The 20,645-nt window shown below is 38.0% G+C and overlaps 1 protein-coding gene across 1 annotated transcript in view; it reads right to left on the bottom strand.

Annotated features, from left to right (window-relative positions):
* LOC306758235 (adenylate cyclase type 1-like) overlaps nt 1-6,342 on the bottom strand; it is a gene marked incomplete at both ends in the record, with an annotated part of 33,474 nt that extends 27,132 nt beyond the window's left edge. The window contains 3 exons of the mRNA XM_079243484.1: nt 2,586-2,704; nt 2,888-3,037; nt 5,734-6,342. Coding sequence (XP_079099610.1) covers nt 2,586-2,704; nt 2,888-3,037; nt 5,734-6,342 — 878 coding nt within the window. The remainder of the gene's footprint in view (nt 1-2,585; nt 2,705-2,887; nt 3,038-5,733) is intronic.
* Between the last annotated feature and the right edge of the window lie 14,303 nt (nt 6,343-20,645).

Genomic DNA, 20,645 nt, shown 5'->3' with positions numbered 1-20,645 from the left:
TGCATGCCTGGTCTGGTGGAGCCCCATGCTTTGACAGTTCAGGGCTGCTTTGGCTACAAAATAACAGGGGTCCACCAATTAGCACAGACATTTTGACCTGTTAGAAATTTGGTCATGATGTTATTTTTTTCATTATTATTATTTATCAACATTTACATATTTTAATGTTTCATTAAAGCTGCCAGGATTTTGGAAGCTCAAAAATCTGAGTCTTCTCATTCAGTGAAATTCAATGCTTCACCATAGTGCTAAAAGTCCCCGAAATAAGCTCCATAATATAAAAATAATTACTTGTGTGGTAGCCACAAGTTTATAATGTCTAACATTGTCTTAGAGAACTCTCCCACCCCATACGCAGCCAGATACACTAACACTCATCATTTCCTCTCCAGTGGCACTCATTTGAAGATGGTTATTTCTCCAATTATGCTAATCTCTTCTTTCCCTCTCTGGAAGGCATCGCTGAAGTTTCTCTTGCAGATGCAATGTCAATTTAATCACACAGCCGAAGATACGAGCCATATGCCGGCACATGGGTTAACTTTTGATGGGCCCCTGTGGAGATGGAGTGTGGGCAGCGGATCTGCTGACGCCAGTTCAATAAGAATCCAACATGCTTACAACTAACTTCAGGAATATGCTATTACTTTAGTCTGAGCATCTGCAAAGATTACAAAAACCTCCTGTCAGCAGGCAAAGTAGGTTATCTTTGGAAACTTTGATTGTTTTGCTTTTCAATCAACAAACCCATTCAACTCTAAGTTGCTCCTCACGTGCTCCCCATCAACTTTTTTTCATTCTAAAATTTTCTTTTTCATCTTCTTTAAATCTGACTGGATAAATGAAGAATAGCAATGCTAAAGGACATGTCAATCCCCAAAATACTCAAACTTACAATATGATGCAATAGTAAAATGTGTATATATATATATATATATATATATATATATATATATATATATATATATATATATATATATATATATATATATATATATATATATATATATATATATATATATATATATATATGATGAAACCAAATTTATAGTCATGTTTAAAGTTTTCTACTGACACATAATATCTCTTTTGCTGGATTTAATGCACTGCCCACAAATTTGAAACATAATTAAGAAAGATTTGTGAACTGCACCACACACAGTTGTAATTACATTCTATCAAAAACACATAAATCATATTTGTCAAATTATCTCCAGTCTAGATCACTCTGAAAGGGTGACGCTGTTGAAAGGAGTTTAAGGCACAAAAAGCAATCAGCCGAGTTCCACTGAGATTTCCCCATATTTAACTAGCGTGTGCTGCCGCACGCACACACATCAAGCATTACGCAACAAGAATTTTGGTCTCCATTGCATTTAATCCCCTGTAGCAACTTAATCCTGGGGCTAAGCAAACTCTCCTCCTCAAGTCTCCCTGCTGCACTGAGAGCATAGAGGAAAAGAAGAAGAGCACGAGATAAGACAAAAACACAAGGAAATGCAGGAGCTGAAAGGGCAGATTTGACAATTCAGTCAGGGAAGCAGAGCAAGAAGGGGAACGAGAATAAAGAAATTCTGTCTCTTGCTTAGAATGGAGGAGTGATTGTACTTTTTTTTCCCCAAACATACTAGCAACTCTTTTTAGATAAAAGGTTAAAGGTCAAACACACCTACTTTAACAACAGAGTAAGGAAGAAAACTGAACAAAGAAGCACACTCAGAGAGGCAGATATTTAAAAAAAGCAGTGAAAGCACCGGAGCAGTGAAGTAAAATGTTTATATTTGTGTGCTTGACTTAAGGATGTAAATTTGAAGCAAATTAGGAGGTAAATACTTTCCTTTGAGGAAACTAAGTAGCTTGTAATCTCATGGCAAAAAATAAACATTTGATCAGCTCAGAAAATGTCGCTTTCTTTTTTAGATTCAACCACTGAGCAATATATACTGCAGAATAACGCAAAATTAGCCATGGCTCTACAACAGCGTCACATAGCTGCTTGCATGTAAATGCAGCATACATATGAAGTGAAGGACTGTGATAAATGAAAAAAAAAAAATAACAGAAATGTTTGAAAAGGCAAAAACAAAATAACATGAAGCTCTTGTGTTGCTGCTTTGTCATTCATTTAACGTCCTCTCTGTATTATTCTGATAAAGCTATTCACATTATAGAAATAGAAATTCGATTAATGTCTTTCCCAAAATTTTAGAGTTATCAAAACTGATATTGGTATGAAGAATTGAATATTTCTGTTTCAGCAGCCCGGGGTGCTGCTAATGTTTTAAGACAATATTGGGTCAGATTACAGCACACTGAATTGCCTTCGGTGCTTCTTCCAAATGTTGTTCATTTAATGTTTGTTCATTTAATTCAGATCTTTTTTAGTGTGCATCGTAATGAACTGAGACAGTGTTTGTTCCACTTTTTCAGATGGAAATTTTCCCTTAAGGAGAATATAATTTCTCCAACTCTTGCAGTCAAAAGCAATAACACTTAAGTCATCCCAAAGCAAAGCTGAGTTTTAAAGCCACAAGGAGAAGCGTACAGCTGCGATGGATGATAGGGACATTAGTACAGGATCCTACCTGACATTATCATGGCGCTGAATGTAGATTTTGTGAAAGATCCTTTCAGGTGGCTTCAGGAAATCCTCTTTCATCTCCATAGCTACGTTCCTGGGCAACAGACTCATTAGTAGGCGCTCCTAAGTGCACAAGTGTGTGTGTGTATGAGTGTGAAAAAAGAAGAGGGGTGGGGGGGGTGTAAAGCATAATTCAGTGAAATGCAGCAAAGTTATCAGAGGACATACTGTCAGTGCCAATTTGTGATGTCCTGGATATATAGGCATTATTTTACCCAAGGTTCAAGAGTGGGTCGATGCCCGTACCTGTTTCTCATTCTCATCCTCCATACGGAGTCTCTCTTCAATGCAGTTGCGAGCTTGAAGAAAGGCCTTCCTCTGGGCTCTCTCTGTCAGGATGCGCACAAACAGTCCTGACAGGTTGACACTAGTGAACAGCACTGTGTTTGCAACCAACTGGAGATAAGAAACGAAGCAGACAATGAGACAGTGCTAATTCTTTGGTGTAGTCTTTTCAAGACGTAAACAGTAAATTATTCACAAAAGCTATGAAAATAAAATCTACCAATAAATTATTTTATTATGTGTATTTTGAAAAATGTGTTTCTGTGTAAAAGTTGACAAGTGTACTAAATAGGTCCACTTCCTTGCAGAAAATGAACATCCCGAATCTGTCACCGGGTTTATATGATACTACTCTGTGTGTGCTAATGCATGCCTGTGCATGGTATAATAGACTCTACTGTATTGTGCGCATATATTAATTGATGTACATATTGATTAACAAAACCATATAGTCAGCATTGGCTTTTAACACTGTCCTTGCAAATATTCACAGTAATTTTATGCTTATTCCACATAAATAATGTAACCTATGTTAGCCTACATAATTTATTTACCTTATTAACTTAAGGTCTTTGATTACGTTCTCTTTTATTGCAGATAGTTAAGTTAGAAGTGGATATTGTAAATGTTTCCTCACAAAATTCTGTATTTGTGACAGTTAATCATTTGCGATTCTGTGCTCTGATCATCCATCACAACAGATGCAGAAGCAGCATGTCTGATTTTAACCTTGTGCAGGACACAACTTTATTATACTTGACAGAAGCTGGCTGTCGCTGACTTTGTATACAGAACAAATAGATTCCTCTGAAGTGTTTGTAAGCAATAACAATTATATGTTTGTTGAAAACAGTAAATTACTTACCAATATATTTATATATCTATATTCATTTTCTGAAGTCAATTTTAATACATTTCATTAGCTCAAGAAATGGAAAATATAAATAGATTCTCTAAAGCATTATAAATTCACCGTCAAAGCTTCAAAGACAGAAACACCTTTACTGAAGTTTGATAAACCCTCACCAGCACAGGTGAACTTTTCTACTACAGAAATTAATAATGGATTGGATTGAAAGCATTGTTTTTGGAAGCAGGAATCTGACTTTCTATGGGATGAATTTTAAAATGCTCAAATAATGCTCAAGTTACTTTCCAGGTTGATATTTATACATATGGACACAAATTTATTTGTGTAAAGCACTCACTTTTGTGCGTATCTGTTGAAATGAAACTGTCTATAAATTACCTTAATACAGGCTTACACACCCTTGTAGCCATCTTCCATGTTTATGGCAAATCTTGCAAATTCAGGCTGTGATAAAATTATTATTACTATGGTACATTTTCTAGAAAGATAGTAAAAATGATACAGTAACACACATTAGTAGCAAGGTATTGCACAGTGACAAGCAGAGATGTGCAATAAAAAAAAAAAAAACCATCCTAATGGTATCAAGAAAGTTCCACAGAGAAACTGATGGTTTGCTAACTTTGCCAACATGCTTGTACATTTAATGCCATTTATCATTTTATTACATAGCTATTACCAGCATGTTACCTCAACAAAATTGGGTACTACAGAAAACATTTCAAAGGCATTCTGTAAAGCAGGACATGAATAATTCCAGCTGAAGAGCAAAGATTCAGTTAAGCCTTGTTTCTCAAGTCGAAATTTGGTTGAAGATATTTCATACAGGCCGAACTGTGAAAGCAGACAATACTGTTGTCTGAGTGCCTGGAACCTGGGTGGGTGGTTGGTCTATGCCTGGGATGTGCGGGGTCATGCCACACAGCTCATCTCTAAGCTTAATGGATTAGCTATCTCTGGTAGTACAGCTAACAGTGTCCTTCACATGGCTATACAGGTAACTCATAGCCTACATACAGGAAAACAATCTCCTGGGCAACTGCTCTGTCATCATGCAGGGTGTGATAGAGTGATCACATTCCATATTTTACTTCCAACAACTGTACAATCTTCATATCATATATTGAGAGTTGGCATTAATATTCCATTTTGACTGCAGAGTTTGATTGATGTGACATAATATTTTTCACGCACACCATGATGACAGTCATAAATGTGGAATTTGTTTGTGCGCATGTGTGTGTGTGTAGGTGTGTTGGGGGATATGTGACAGAAACTGTGTGACGATATTAAGGTACAGAGGGGTGTATCATTATTTTTCAGTTCTAAATTTACCTGCATGGCTTTTTGTCTTCTTTTCCATGTGTAATTTAAAGTGGTTTGTGTGTATGTGTGCGTGTGCACACGCGTGTCTCTCAAATTTACCCTGCTTTTGGTGCCAGCAGTTGTTTGTTGTTTTCCAACCACGTTTTTAAAAATATATTTATTTTTATTCTGACCTACAGTCACTCAGAGCCTCCGTTATGGCCAAGCTCACTATCAATATGCAAATCCATGTTATACCTGTTTGGAGGGAAGTTGCTGTTGACACAATACTAACGGGAATCAACTTTTTGATGCCAGAATCTTCTTTGTTGCTATTTATAAAGTTTTACTTGATCCAAATGGGTGAGTTGACACTCTTTTGGAGCAACCAAAGCTGATAGCGACTTAAATACAGATGTTTTTAAGGTCCTTTTGTCAGATTTGATCAGCATAAAGTCTCACAACTGGGAGCTGTCCTGGGTGCTGAACTGTTGTCCATTTAGTAATTTCATAAATGAAGTTATAGCCTACAAAATATCACTGCATTTGAATGATATTATTCGAATGTTGGTTATGACAGACACACTAGTAATAAAACAGAGACACCTTAATCAGTGATTAGCATACTCACCGTCCTCCAGAGTTTCTGTGTTTTTACTGTGACAGAAGTGGCAGTCACAATTAAATGTGAAATGGACACCATTATTCCAAACACGACAGCCAAGACCGTCCTCACAGGTAGGAGCGCGTAGGCGACAAATGTGACCAGGATGAGCTGCCACACACCCTGCTCCGGGGACGTGGGGGGCTCCATCCCCATCGCACCCAGTGAGAAGGGGCAGCAGAGAAAGGCGAAAGTGAAGCCAAAGAGCAGCGTCAGGTTGACAATCTGTTGGAGCTGAGTCACTTGCAGGTACTTGACATTAGTTACGATGAAAAGCGACACGAAGATGATACAGTGGACCGGGTGGGACCCCTTGGAGATGGTGAGGCTGGGGCCGGTCAACAACTCCACTACGGCCAGTGTCGAGGACATGAAGATGAGAATCGCCAGGGCTTTGAGAGTAGACGTCTGCTCCAGTTTTAGGTTGTAGTTCTGGAAGAGGGACTCGAGTTCTTTGCAGTCGAACTCGTCCTCACACACGATGGTGGTCAAAGGGACACCCGGTGGACAGTGACTTCTCTTCCGCCTGGTTTTGACTTTCTGAAACGGTATTTCCTCCATGTTAGTGCCATTCATAAACTGAATACCTGCACACAGCTTAGCTCAAGCGGAACACCGGTTCCCACGCCGACACAGACCGGAGCCAACGGCGAAAGACGCGCTCAGCAGGATGAAGACAGAGCGTCCCAGATAGCAGGGGCTGGCCGGTGGCCACAGACGCGCTCCACACTATCCACAGGTTGGACTGTGTTGTCCGACAACATCTGATAGCAGACAGATCTTCATTCCCTGTCTCTCAAAGGACAATTAAATGAATTTCCCTTTCAAAAAATGTTAGCATTCGTTTGAGCGCCACATGAGGAGCAGTGCACACGACGTGTAGTTCTGATGGAAACAGCTTTTTGCGGGGCTCAGATAGGATCACGCCTGCGCATTATGAGGTGAAGATAAGACACGTCTGAGCTACTCAACACATACAGTCAAGACCAACTGACTAGTGCAGTTATAGAGCATACCTCGCCAGTCACACAGCAGTGCATCATCATCCATAATGGAAGTGTCTTTTTTTTTTTTCTTTTTCCACCTGCACACGACATGTTTCCATCATTACAGCCCCTGCAATCAAATCTTTGCAGCAACCACTTACTCTCTTCCTCCTTCTGCCTCCTTCACTGTCTCTTGTGCATAAACACACAAGAGGCACTGCATTTGTTTGGAACAAGCATGATTGCATGTGATTCACGTAAGACTTGTGTTGCCACCAGCACAATTTTGCCATTCAGGGAATGGTGTGTCGTTCATTACCAGGGAAGGATTAGTCATCCATCACTCACTGCCATTGCCATGACCCATAAGGGCCTGAAAAGGTGTAGAAAAAGCGACAGATGGACGGCCAATTCCAAAGCCCAGTATTACAGCATGCAACAAGAACTCTCACATGCCTTCTGTCCCGTCCCCCCCCCCCCCCCCCCCCCCCCCCCCGCCCAACAGCTCTCACTCTGTGTCTCTTTGGCTCAGCTGTAAGTGTTCTAGCTTTCACTGATCCAACACAACTATGGAATGATTTTATGGAGAGTGGCAGGTAAACAAAGAGAGTGAAATGGATGGGAGTGAAAATAGAAACAGAGAGGTGTTGGCCAGTCAACCAGATTCTGAGACAAGTCCTCTAAAAGACGTGTTTCACTGAGAAACATCAAGGCAAGTTATATGTGACAAAAAGAGACAATTGAAAAAGTTGTCGTCTGTGCTAACGGGTGAAAAATCAAAGTGATAGATTTTGTAGGGTGGTTGGATATAAACGTTGGAATTTATCAACACTGACTGCAGCTTCTCAAATATTATGTAGCAATATTGAACTAAATTGAAAAAAGAAGATGTTTCTGTTGTTTTGGACAGAAAAAAACAGGATTTTGACGTTTTTGTTGAGTTGTTTTATTTTAACCCTTTATCAGGCAAGTGACTATTTTTGATCATTTCGTTTTCTTTCAATTTCAGCATAAAACTTTCTTTTTTATTTTAACAACAGAATGGAGGTCTTGGTACATACGGCTTCTAATTGTATATAACTGTGATGGAGTGGTGCCCCATCCAGGGTTTACTCTGCCTCTCACCTGATGATTACTGGGGTAGGCTCCAGCATCTGCTAATCTTAAATGATCTAAAGGTATAGAAAATAAATGAATGAATGATGTTTAGAGAGTATTATGATCCGTGTATGCAAAAGTATGCATAAAATGCCATATTAGACAAAACACAATAACTTCATAAACAAGGAAAATTTCTAACATAGTATATAACAATAAAAGAAAGTGCCCCCCCCACGTACACACACGCGCGCACACACGCACACACACACACAGACGCACACACCACCACCACCATGAAGGAATAAAATGACAAAACGTAACAATAGCAGAGACACAGTTCAATTCCACACACCACACTACAAACTGCTATGTAATCCGTTTTGTTGTGTTTTCTGAAATACTTTGTTTTCCATAATTTCTTAGTTTTTCTCTTTTGTTGTGTTTGTGTGAGCAATTTGCATGTGCTGATTTTCATATTGCTGTGTTTATTTGTATTACATTTTGTCTCTTTGTTGCGTTTTTGTTTTTTTGTTTTGTAATTAATTACTGTTGTTTATTGGCGTATGTAAGAGTTTTTTTTTGTTTGTTTTTTTTTTTTTTGTTCATCCGTTTGTCCATGTGCATCATTCACCATGAAGGTTAACATTCTCCAATATTTAGGTAAAGTAACATATAAAATGCAATTTCTAAATACAAATGCAGATGAAACTTTCCTGCTATAGCACAAAATGACTCACTATAATATTCATCTGTGTTGTGTCTACAATTTCACCTTTCCTTCTTGTGCGCAACTGCCATGTCTGTGTTATCTATTCCTGTTCCTGTGAGAGAGAGATGTGGGACACAGGATGTAGGACACGTTGCTTTCAGACTGATAATCCGTGCAATCTACAAGGCTTTTTACTCATGTCACTTTCACTGGACTTTATTAGCTGACACATAAACATGACATTCATTTATTGCATGTTGCCTCTCAGCGGCTGCCTTTTACCAAGGCAATATGCAAATGGAATGACACTCATTGCAAATGGAATGACATGTCATTTGTTGTATGTCGACTGTCTTTTATCCTGGCACTGACTTTCTCTCATTTCTTTGATCAATATTTCAATAATTCTCATGTAGCACCTTCTGAATTAATCCTGATGCTGAGGACTACTCTTTTTCAATTTCATGTGACATCTTACATTCCTTTCATTCAGATAAGCTTTGCATGAAAACAGAATACTAATTAAAAACATATAAAAACAATCAATAGTTTTGATTTTTTTTTCTTTCTTTAAATTATAGTGAATACATGCCGTGTTTCAGAGAGACCTTTTAACCTGTTTTTGGCCAGGTATGGAACATGTTATTCCTTCTGATTTTAATAGCATCAGGTGTAAGTGGACAATCACACTCTGTCAGTCTTCATCTTCTGAGAACAAAGAACAAAGGGAGGTCTTGTGGGAGTTTACACCACAAAGCTGTGCTGCAAGGGCATCGGACAAGGAGACAGAATGAGCCAGCTTCCTGCTGCATGCTCCTCTTCTAAAACTCATCCTCCCTTCTTCTGTTTATCTTTTATCTTGTTGTCTCCAACTATTTCATCACATAAAAAAACACAAAATAGTTAAGTGTTTGAAATGATGTGAAAAAGACGATGATGTGCCTGAGATTGTTACAGCGCAAAATTGTTTATAACAACGTGATGACTCAACAGCTTTAGCTCTGAGGGGAAATTATATTTTTGTGACATGTCAACTGTATAGCTTTTATTTAAGCTCATCAATAGAATAAATGTACAAAATGCATAGTCTGAACAGAGACTTTCAGCGGCTCCAGTAAAGAAGAGTGAGGAATGACATCTTTTCCTACTGTGTATCAGTGTTTTACAGAGGCTGAAAACAGAAAGCTTTGAACACTATTTTGTCCAAGGAGGGAACAAGAAGATGAAAACCAGATGTTTAACAGGAAAAAGGGGAAACAAAAATAATGATGAGATACTATTGTCTACATTTATACTATCAAGTGATCACATGTAATGATAGTCAGGCAAACTAGCCCATCCTACCAGTGAGCAGATGCATTTGAAACATGGGTGGTCTTATGATTACAGTCACATTGGCTTCACACCAACAAATACAACAGCCAAGAAAGACCCTGGCTAATCTGGTAATGAAAGATGTGAATTAGCTCACGTCAGCCTTAATTAAAATGTGTTAGGACAAAAGAAAGAAAAAGGAAGCAGGTTTTCTCACAATTTTCCGCCAGGTGTGTTGACCACCTAGAAATCACAACATCTTGGAGGGTAAGGAAAATCATTCAAAGAATGGAGCACCCAGTATGACATATTTTATTTTAGTTAACTCAGAGACACAGGTAAAGTAAATAATAAATCTGTCTCTTCTGTTATTAATGAAACAAAAAAAATGAAGCAAAAATAAATAAATAAAATGAAATATAGGCTCAAAGTTTCACATAAATCAAAAAGAAATTACTCCATATCCAGCCTTGAGCTCAAAACCTGCAGAACTCCATTTTTCAAGGTTGAAAATATGACACAGTTATAATCAACAAATCAAAACTGACTGGATAGAGGGGGGCTGACTCCACTAGTCTATACCACCTTCTGCACAAAATTTGTGTCCTCCACAGTCACAGTTGCCTGTTGCAACATTTACTAACAACAAGATGATAAGTTTTTATTGGTTGAAAAAACAAAAGCCAGTTTGTGATTTAAACTGTCTGGCCTCCACTTTCTCCATTTAAATACAGTTTGAGATAATCTCTGCAGGCTCTGTATGAAGTAGACTTAAATACTTTAATCATTTTAAATATCACCAATATTTGGTGTCAAAGTTTCTCATCTGGCATCATGCAACTCCATTAAGAGGCTGAGTAAAAACGAATGCAGTACCTTCTTGATATGATCATGTTTTCTCACTTGGCAGCTTGCTGATTGCAACCTTTCATTTATCAACTGACACATCTGACAGACTCAGTCAGATTCATCCTCTAAATCCAACACCTGCTTTGCTAATAATCAGGTTTTGACTGTATAAGGACAGCTTTAATTAAATTGCAGCTTAAAAAAAAAGTAACACTGAAAATTCTCTTTGCTTTGTCCACCTGCCCAACTTTATGAGTAAATTTCTTTTTGTCATGCTGAGGCAGTGGTGTGGACCCAAATGCTGGACGGGAGCCAGGACTGCAGGATGCAGGATGCAGGATGAAGGATGCAGGATGCAGGATGAAGGATGAAGGATGAAGGATGAAGGATGAAGGATGAAGGATGAAGGATGAAGGATGAAGGATGAAGGATGAAGGATGAAGGATGAAGGATGAAGGATGACTTTTAATGTCCAAAATACTCAAACACCAACAAAAGCACAAGCAATGGACCGGCACTGGGAACAGAAACCAAGGTGTCTAAATACACATGAACCAAACGAGATACAGGTGAAGTGAATTAACTAAATGAGACCAGGTGAATCTAATGAACAGGAAAGCAAAACATGAAACCAGACGTTAAGGGATCTAAACAGGAAAAACTACAAAATAAAGCAGGAAACCAGGAACTAAAGAGAACTCGACACATCCCATCATGACACTTTTACATTCAACACACACATCTTGTGACTAGCTCTGATTGAGGCTTTGCTATTTTAAGGTACTGTCTGCCTGTATCTATCAGAGAAGATTAAAGTCGGAGGAGAACCTCTTAAAACACAAAACACATCAAAAGGAGACACAAAGCCTGAAACTTGTTTATGATGACAAGACATAACTATGCCTGTTTAACCTACGTTTCCATGAGTGAGCTTAAGATGGATCAATAGCCATCAGGTGCATACGATTCAAGTGCAACACCCCCTATTGTGAAATCCTCTTAAAGCTTCTGATAATTCAAGTAATCTGGGGGAGGCAGTGCGTATGTGTGTGAGCAAGGGTGTTTGCATTTAGTCCACGTGACTTTCTCTCCTCCCACAATAGTTGTGTTCCAAAGTATCACGTGCCCGGCTGAAATAGAGTGCTTAAAGTGTGCTGCACATGAGACAGGTGACAATGAATTACACAGAGTGAGGCTGACAGATACAAAGACTTGAATGAGTGAAATGAAAAATACTTAATTAATCCCCAAAGGGAAATTTAGTATTGTAGCAGATAATTAACTAAAGGGGGTCTTGTTGCGGAAGCTGATGGCTGCTGGCAGGAATGATCTTCTGTGTCTTTCAGTCTTACAGCGGACCTGAAGAAGCCTCTCACTGAACACACCTTGTTGTTTAAGTACCGATAGGATTAAAAATCGTACAGATAGGATGTGTACATACACATACATACAAAAATACAAAAGGTGGTGACAAATGTTTAAAAGAGAAGAGTTGTTTTCTGAAAAATGAACATCACCTTAGTTTCAAAATCTCTTTCACAAAAGCCAGACTGGTGGCTGCCAAAAAACAAAAATCAGCTTGAATCAAGATGATGGGAAAAAAAGTCCTGGAGGGACAACATGAAAAAGCTTTTATAAAGGCCTCTGACCTTTATGATACAAACTGCAGTTCCTTCATAATTCTATGTTATTAGATATCCATGTAAAAATCGGTCATGATCGCCACAGAATCCAATCTGTACTTCGAATACATACTGGAAACCACTTTAGAAAATGTAGAAATGAATATTTGGTAGATGACTGGATGAGATTTTTGCAAGTCTTGCCAGGAAATACTCAATTTAAATTATAATTGATCAGAAAACCTATATATATATATATATGTATAACAGAGGTCATGGGAGATGAAGACAGATGGAAACACTTGTGAACCCAATCCACAGAAGCCGATAGAGTAAGTACTGAACCGGTCAGCTCTAGAAAACAGCCCTAAACAGAGCATGCTGATTAGAGGCCTAACAGATTAGGACACTTGGAAAGTAATAATGCTGAATGGGAACTTGCTACTGAATTTCAAAGACACAACATTCAATCGGGAAGGCAGAGCATCTTTTTTTTTGTGCCTTATTTGTTGGTCTTGTAGGAGCCAAATACCTCTTTGTGCAAGGCAGAGCTAGCAATCAATAACCTGGAGAAAGTGGCTGCTAGCCTTGATCCTAATTAGAGCAGGGTTAGAGCAGATTAGCTTGCACCTGAGCCCCCATCTCAGCCTCTTTCCAACAACAGCTCCCTCAGTTAGGCCACGTAGAAGCGCCAACATCAGCATAATTCAGAGATGTAATATGTGTGGGAGTAAGACACCTCAGTGAATACTGTCCTCACATCATGTTCACTGTGTTTCTCTCTAAGGGAATATGAAGCTATCCTCACCAACAGAAGCAAAATTAAAGTAATGAAAATACACTTTTAATTTTTTTTTTTTTTAAATTTGGAAAGTGATTGACAGTACTCTTAGGCTGAGATAGCTATTATGGCAAAAGGGGAGTTAATTGGAAACATTTGTTAGTGCAGCCAGGTCTGTTAGCCACACAGAGTTCAGGGAAAGGTTAGGAAATGGAGACAGAGATGAGATTAGTATTCATTGTTAGTGCCGATGGTGTGTGTGTGTGTGTGTGTGAGTTTGCATGTGAGACAAACAGTCTAATTTCTAATGATGTGAATTGACACCTGCTATAATTAGAAAATACCTGAGCCTTCATAGGCTTCTGCTGTTCTGTGAGTCTCACCAAGATGCTGATTTAAAGGCCTGTAGTCTATTTTAAATATGTTATAATTAAGTTAATTTAAAATAACACATATTTAGTTAACTTTTGTTTTAATTATTTTTCCATTCCATTGAACTCTACTCTATTCCCTGTTTATTTTTTTTAATGTGCAAAGTCACAGTTTTCTAAGCATTCAAGCTGATGAGGCACACACACAAAGACACTCATACTGAAATTTAAATCAGATTTGTACTTTCCATATTTTATCATTTTTAAAATGTTTGTTCATAACACTTCCTGGAGCATAAAGAAGAGAGAAAAATTGATTTTCCAATTTAAGTAGACATGTAGATCCAGATGATCCCACACTGCTTCAGTAATGTTGAGGTCAGATCTCTGGGGAGAATTCATTACACCACAAGACCTGTGACACAGCTTTTTAGTGCATCTTTTGGCAAACCTCAGTTTTCCTCAAGTTGTTTTAAGGTTACACGGCACACAATGCTGAGATAGGTGAGATAGATGAAGCTTAGAAAACTACACCTTGAAAATCATTGGCGCAAATATGTTATCTAATGCCTGACTAACAGAGTTGTCTTTGATATTACAGTAGATGCCACTAAAGAAATGGAAATAAATAATTTCCTTTTACAACAGGCTGCTGATCACAAATATTAGCTAAATTGTCTGTGTGGTGATACACTAACTTATCTTTTCACCTTTTATCTTTGATATGTCAGTGTTTTGTGGCTTATCTTCATTTCCTGTCATTAACAAGACAGGTAAAAGGTCTAGGGTTTGTTTGCATATGCAAGATGTCACTTAAACATTCAACCTGACATCAGTGTCAGGGGGAAAAGTGTCCCGATAAATACATCCTGAGGAATTTTATGAGCATAAATACAGACATAAAAGTACTTACAATTTATAAGCAGATCAGTACAGATCATTTCATCTGGGTTCTTATGGAGAAGACCGCTATCAATAATTTGTTGGCAGAGTCATCTTTCTTTTATACAATCCTTAATGGCTTCTTTAATTTGTTGTTGTCTCTTTTTCACTTGCCATAGTTAGTAATATTACTCTTTTAAACATTAAATATGACAACATAAACTCTGGAATAGAAGAGTTGCTGCAATCCTAAAATAGCAGAATGAACCACGTTATGGCAAACAGATGTTGACATGCTGCGTGTAACGTTGGGGCTACTGTATGTATCTGTGTAAGGTTAACGCTCCTCACCAGCCTGACCTGCTTTAGTCTGACATTTCTGCATACAGAAAGAAAAATTACAACAGAATACATACAATATAAACATGAAATGACACACACATACAGCCTCTTCTCCTTCTGTGAGTATTTGTGTGTTAGGCTATCAAACACTACTTTTAGCTTTTTTAAGTACATCAAAGGCAATACAAATACACTTGCTATCTGCCAGGAGGCTTTAAAGTTTGTGAACCTTTCTTTTCTGTGTCTGTATTACAGTTAGAAAATGTTAACAATTTCACATTAGGCATTAAAAATAGATCGGCTTACCAGTGTTAGTTTGGCCTTCATTGGTATCATCTATTTCATCTCATTATTGAGTAAGGCCGTCCAAAAAAGCTTATCTATCTTATCAAGTCACAGTACAGGACAAATCTGCCAGTCATATTAACAATAAACTTTTCTAATGAGTTCTTTTTTGTTATTAACTTTGTTGTGTTGCTTGGTTTTATCTCTCTGGCTAAAATGTCACATACTGATGTTCCTCTTGTTGAAACATCCCATGCTAACACATTCTGAAATAGTCCAAGGTTATTGAGAAAAACTGTGGTCTTATAAAATTACTCAAAAGTATACTGCCAGTTAAAAGTTTGGACACACTTTACCATTAAATCCAACATAAAATGTGTGTCCAAACTTTTGACTGGAACTGTATATACCCATTTCAACATGTACGGGTGACTCAGATAAATTATCTCTATTGTATCCAACAAAGACCTACCACTAGGTGATTTTGATATCCCGGCCAACAACCAGACTGACTTAAGTACATCTGAGTTTCTTTTTCTTATCCAGATTTTGAACACTGTTGAGGACTTCTTCGGCCCTACTCACCAGTATGGTCAATCTACCAGGTAGAGTAACTTATTAACTAATTATTGTGCTCGTCTTGTAAACTGTCAAATTATGGATATGCCTGTTTCTCAACATGAAACAGTCCCTTGTGATCTACTCACAATGCTTACTTTTTGATTTGACCATTAATCTTCTCAATCTCTTATTCCAGAGACCACTGAAAAACTCTGTTGTACCTTTCAGGCCATCAAGCTGCTTGACTCTGTGGAGGAGCTCACAAATATTTTCTCTGTACATAACTCCAACAGATCAGTGCGGTTATCAAAGCAACCTTCTTTCCACCTAAGAGGGCTTGCCCAGGTGAAGCCGTATCTCCCTTTTAAAGATCTGGAGAGACTTATTCACGCTTTTGTCACCTCGGGTGATAAAAGCAATGTGGTGTATGTAGGCGTGGATTGGTCATCTCTTGACTGCTTTAAGTCCAAAATTCAGCAGTTCGTTTTTAAACTTATAAGTGTGAACACATAGCACCATTTTTGGCATTTCTGACTCCATGTCTGTTTTTAGACTGATTTTGATATTCTTCACCTTACTTTTAAAGTTTTAAATGGATTAGCACCACACATCAGATCTGGTTCATATTCACACTCCTTGTAGAGATTTGCTGTTAACCATTCAGTTGCTCTTAGAGCAGGGATCACCTATTCTGGTCCTCAAGCACCAGTGGTCCTGCATGTATTGAATGTTTCCCTATTGAAAGCCCTCTGATTCAAACAGCTTGCTGTCAGATTCTGCACAGGTTTCCGTTCATTGAATCAGATGTGTTGCTGCAGAAAAAACATCCACAGCCTACCTGCAGGACATTGGCCTCTGAAGACTGGAGTTGGTAGTCCATCTAAGATGTTCTAAGATCCGAACTGAAAGACAAAGGAAAGTGAGCTTTCCCAGTTACTGCAAAACCCTGTGGAAGAACCTACTCTTCCACATACAGAAGGTTTGTAGATATTTTTAAATCCCAACTCAAGACTCACCTCTGCTCCTCAGCGTTCAACTCGAGTGTGTCATCTACATGACAAATAGGTGTGGTAAATAAGTATGACACTTATTTAGTTTTATTCCTTTTTAATGTATTTTTTAAATTTTATTCTGTTTCCATAGTTCTGACTCCTGTGTTCATTTTCATTTTTATATATTTTTAACTTTTTGTTTTTAAGTTTATATTTTTTAAAGGTCTTCTGTCAGTGCTTGTTGTTTTAAAATTTATTATATAAATTAACTTAACTTGATATATTTTAATGATCGTGTGTACCTACAACTGGTGGTTGACTGTGTAGTTTAAAAGTATGTTCATACTTGATTTTGAAAAACTGTTAATAAAATTATTTTACGAGCACAATCCAGTACAATACTATTTATTTTATTTTTTCAATTCTATTATTTTCTATTAAATTCTGGTGCTGGGTCAGCTAGAGCTAAATGTTTCTAGTCTGTTGGTTAATAACAGCTTCAACTCTGGGATGTTGGTTGAGGGTTTTTTTCTTGCATGGACTGCTTACTTCAGGTCTTGTCATAGATTTCCTTCAAATTAAGGTCAAGATTTTGGCTTGGACATGCCAAAAAAAAAAAAAAAAATACTATTCTTCTTGAACAATTTTTTGGCAGAGCGGATACCTGTCTTACCGCATGACCCATTTTCTGCTGAGATCAAGTTCACGGACAGATGTCACAGTTTGCTTTGGAAATGGTGTTGTCATGCAGAATTCCTTTTTCCATCAGTCATTGCAAGCTCTCCTGGTCCACATGCAATGAAAAAGGCCCAAACCATGACTCTTTCACCACCAGATTTGCAAACTCCTCTCAGTTAAAATTAGGCCCCAGGAAAGAACAGAGAGACTCTTTTGCGACCTAGAAGTTAATTTTAGTTCATTTATTATTGTACAACTATTACACACCCTACCTTTGGAGTGAACTTTGGGAATAGTTATGTGAACTTTGTTCCAAATAAAAACATTTCCCAAGAAAAGGGTTTTATAGGGGGTCTGTCTAATTGTAGATTCTTTTAATTGATACACTTATTGTAGTTGTATTTTTTTTTCTTTATACAATAAATTATAATTTAAAAAATCAGTCTATCTTTTTCTGGGGACATTAGAGCTAAACTTCAAATTAAGATATAAAGTTAATTTTGGCAAATCTTTGTGCTCCCAATATTTAAATAGGATGACTTTTCATGTTCAATATTTATTTCACTTTCAAATTACCTACTAATCCTGGAGGTTTACTTAAGTCTGAGAACACACAGATGTTAAATAGTATCATTTTACCCAGTGTTAAAGAACATGTTTAAGAGTTTGTGTCACTTCCTAACTTTGTTTTGTGAAGTTTCTTCAGGACTTGAATGTCAATGTTTTATGTATGGAGCTACAAAAAAACTTTAGTATTCAGAAACTTTCAAGCAACATCATATCTGCTCATTCAGAAGCAGAGAATTTTTTGTAGACATGACACAAGTGATGAAAAGTCTATTAACCTGAGGGGCTTCAGGTCTGGAAGAAACTTTCTGGCTTTATCTCCCCCCTTCCTCCCTTCATGAATAAGCTGCAGAATGTGGATGTGAAACCGTTTGCTCTCTGGCTTTGCCCACATCAGCTCCAGAAAAGACTGCATCAGACAGCTGAGATTTCTCTTAAGTGCCTCTCCATGTACTGTGCTCTTGATGACAAATCCAACTTGGTCTTTCCTTTCCTTCAAGGTAGGCAGCAGTAATAGAAAGGCAAATGAAGATATCTTATCATAACAATCTTTGTGAAATATAATAACAGGAAATACTTTGTGACAGACATGGTCTCATTATGGATGCTATATGCTCAATAAAAAAGAACCATTGCTGGAATAAAACAGCTGCTTTCCCATTTGAGTCCAGCTGCAGCATTTGTGGTGCTGCAATGCTGTGTGGACTAAAAAATTTATAATGAGAGTGCTAAAAGTGGACAAGAAACAAACCACCCCGAAGAGACTCCCTCGAGACAGTAAAGATGGTACCTGTATGTTTGCATCATTCTTTTTCATACACATACAAAATAACTCCCTTGGGATAGCTCTATTATAACTGCCATCACATTTACAGAACACTGTCTGATGAAAATAACCTTCCATGGCTAATTTCAGCGACTCTAGCTCACCGTTTCTGTCAGTCCCACTGAATGACTTAACAATGTTAGTCAAGTCAGTCAATGAAGATAAATACTCTGGACATGTAGCCTCTAGCATGCACCATCCCAATTTTTCCAGTCGGAGAGGCTATGATCACATGCATGGAATAGTAAAGGTTATGTGATGATTGCTAGATGTCATTCATTCGTTCATTCATTTTCTGAACCGCTTTATCCAAATCAGGGTCGCAGGGAAGCTGGAGCCTATCCCAGCTGGCTTTGGGCGACAGGCAGGGTACACCCTGGACAGCTCGCCAGTCCATCGCAGGGCCTCACAGAGACAAACAACCACTCACACTCACTCCTAGGGGCAATTTAAAGTAACCAATTAACCTAACATGCATGTCTTTGGATAGTGGGAGGAAGCCGGAGTACCCAGAGAGATCCCACGCATACACAGGGAGAACATGCAAACTCCACACAGAAAGGCCACTGACCAAACTCCTCCCCAGCCAAGGATCAAACCAGTGATCTTGCTGTGAGGCCACAGTGCTAACCACTGCGCCACCGTGCAGTAATTGCTAGATGTCAATTTCTTCATTTTCTTTTTACTGGTCAAATCATATCAAATCAAACTTTAAAAAATTAAAAACAGTTTCACATTTAAACACACACACACGTTACCCACACACGCACACAACCCAACCCTTCCCCTGACCACTGATGCCAAAAAAACAACTAATAACTTCAGGATTCTGTCATCTGTATCTGGCTTGACACTGTTGTGAGGAAATGACATCTGGGGAGACAGTCCATGTCAGGAACTGACCCAGGAGTGACCAACAGGGACACAGCCACAGGTAGACACGCCCAGGCCAGGGTCCACACCACAGCCATATGGCTGCAGTGCAGAACATCTACCAACATTAACGGCAGGATGACCCCCGCCACAACGGCCCTGCCGGTCAAACAGGTGCAGCCCCCGACACGGAGGATCCCCATGAGGTAGAAGAAAACACTGGAGCTAAAAAAGGTTTAACAGATTAAATAAAGACACAAAAGATAAAATAACTAAATCAATAATTCTGTAAAACAATAATTTTACAATAAGATTAAACCTAAGTAATATAAATAACAAAATAAAAATGATGAAAAATACATAATAAAATTAGGTCAGACAATGATATATAAAAGATGACAAATTAATGGAAGATAAATAAAAACGTAAATAAATGTATTTATTTAAAAATAAACAGACAAATAAGAAAGGTTTGGTGACACATTTTGTTTTTCAAGTCCAGTTGCTGTAAAAGGTGCTGTGTACTGTTCACATCAGAGTGCAGAAAACAATTTTTCAAGTGCTTTACAAATAAATTTGGACTGGATTGGATTTCAATCAACAATGAAAGTGAGACAATTTTCCATTTCATTTGAAGAATTAACTTATTTTGAAGTTTATTGTACCAACTTGTCTGGCAGCTGGAACTGTAGGTCACAGATCACAGGCTTTTGCCACAAGATAAGTGGTTGCTGCAGATGGCATTGTCCCTTTTTTTTCTAGCGATATGTTGATGTGTGGCTGCCTATTCAATGTGAGCTGATATCTTTCATAAAATAGTAAAATGTCTAAATTACCACGTTCTGTTCCTTAACACATTGTGGTTAATGAGATTACCAAATTGGTTGATTGCATTTTACACAACACCCCATCTTTTTCTTTGAAATTAAGGTTTTATCTTTACATATTTGGGTGATTAAATGTTAACAACAGTGTTTCAAGTGAAAAGATCTTTAAAAAAGGAATACAATGTAGCTTGTGTTTCTGCTTATGTCATCATCCACTAAAAGAGCCATACATTATGGCTCTTTTAGTATTTGTAAAACTCAAGAGATCAGCTGTGTACAGTATCCACCTTCTGATTACTGCTTTCCACTTCAA

The sequence above is a fragment of the Telmatherina bonti genome (genome assembly GCF_933228915.1).
Source record: "Telmatherina bonti genome assembly, chromosome: 7".
In the NCBI taxonomy this organism is placed as follows: domain Eukaryota; kingdom Metazoa; phylum Chordata; class Actinopteri; order Atheriniformes; family Telmatherinidae; genus Telmatherina; species Telmatherina bonti.
Note: the sequence above shows the minus strand (reverse complement) of the source record. Positions and strands in the feature narration are given on the sequence as shown.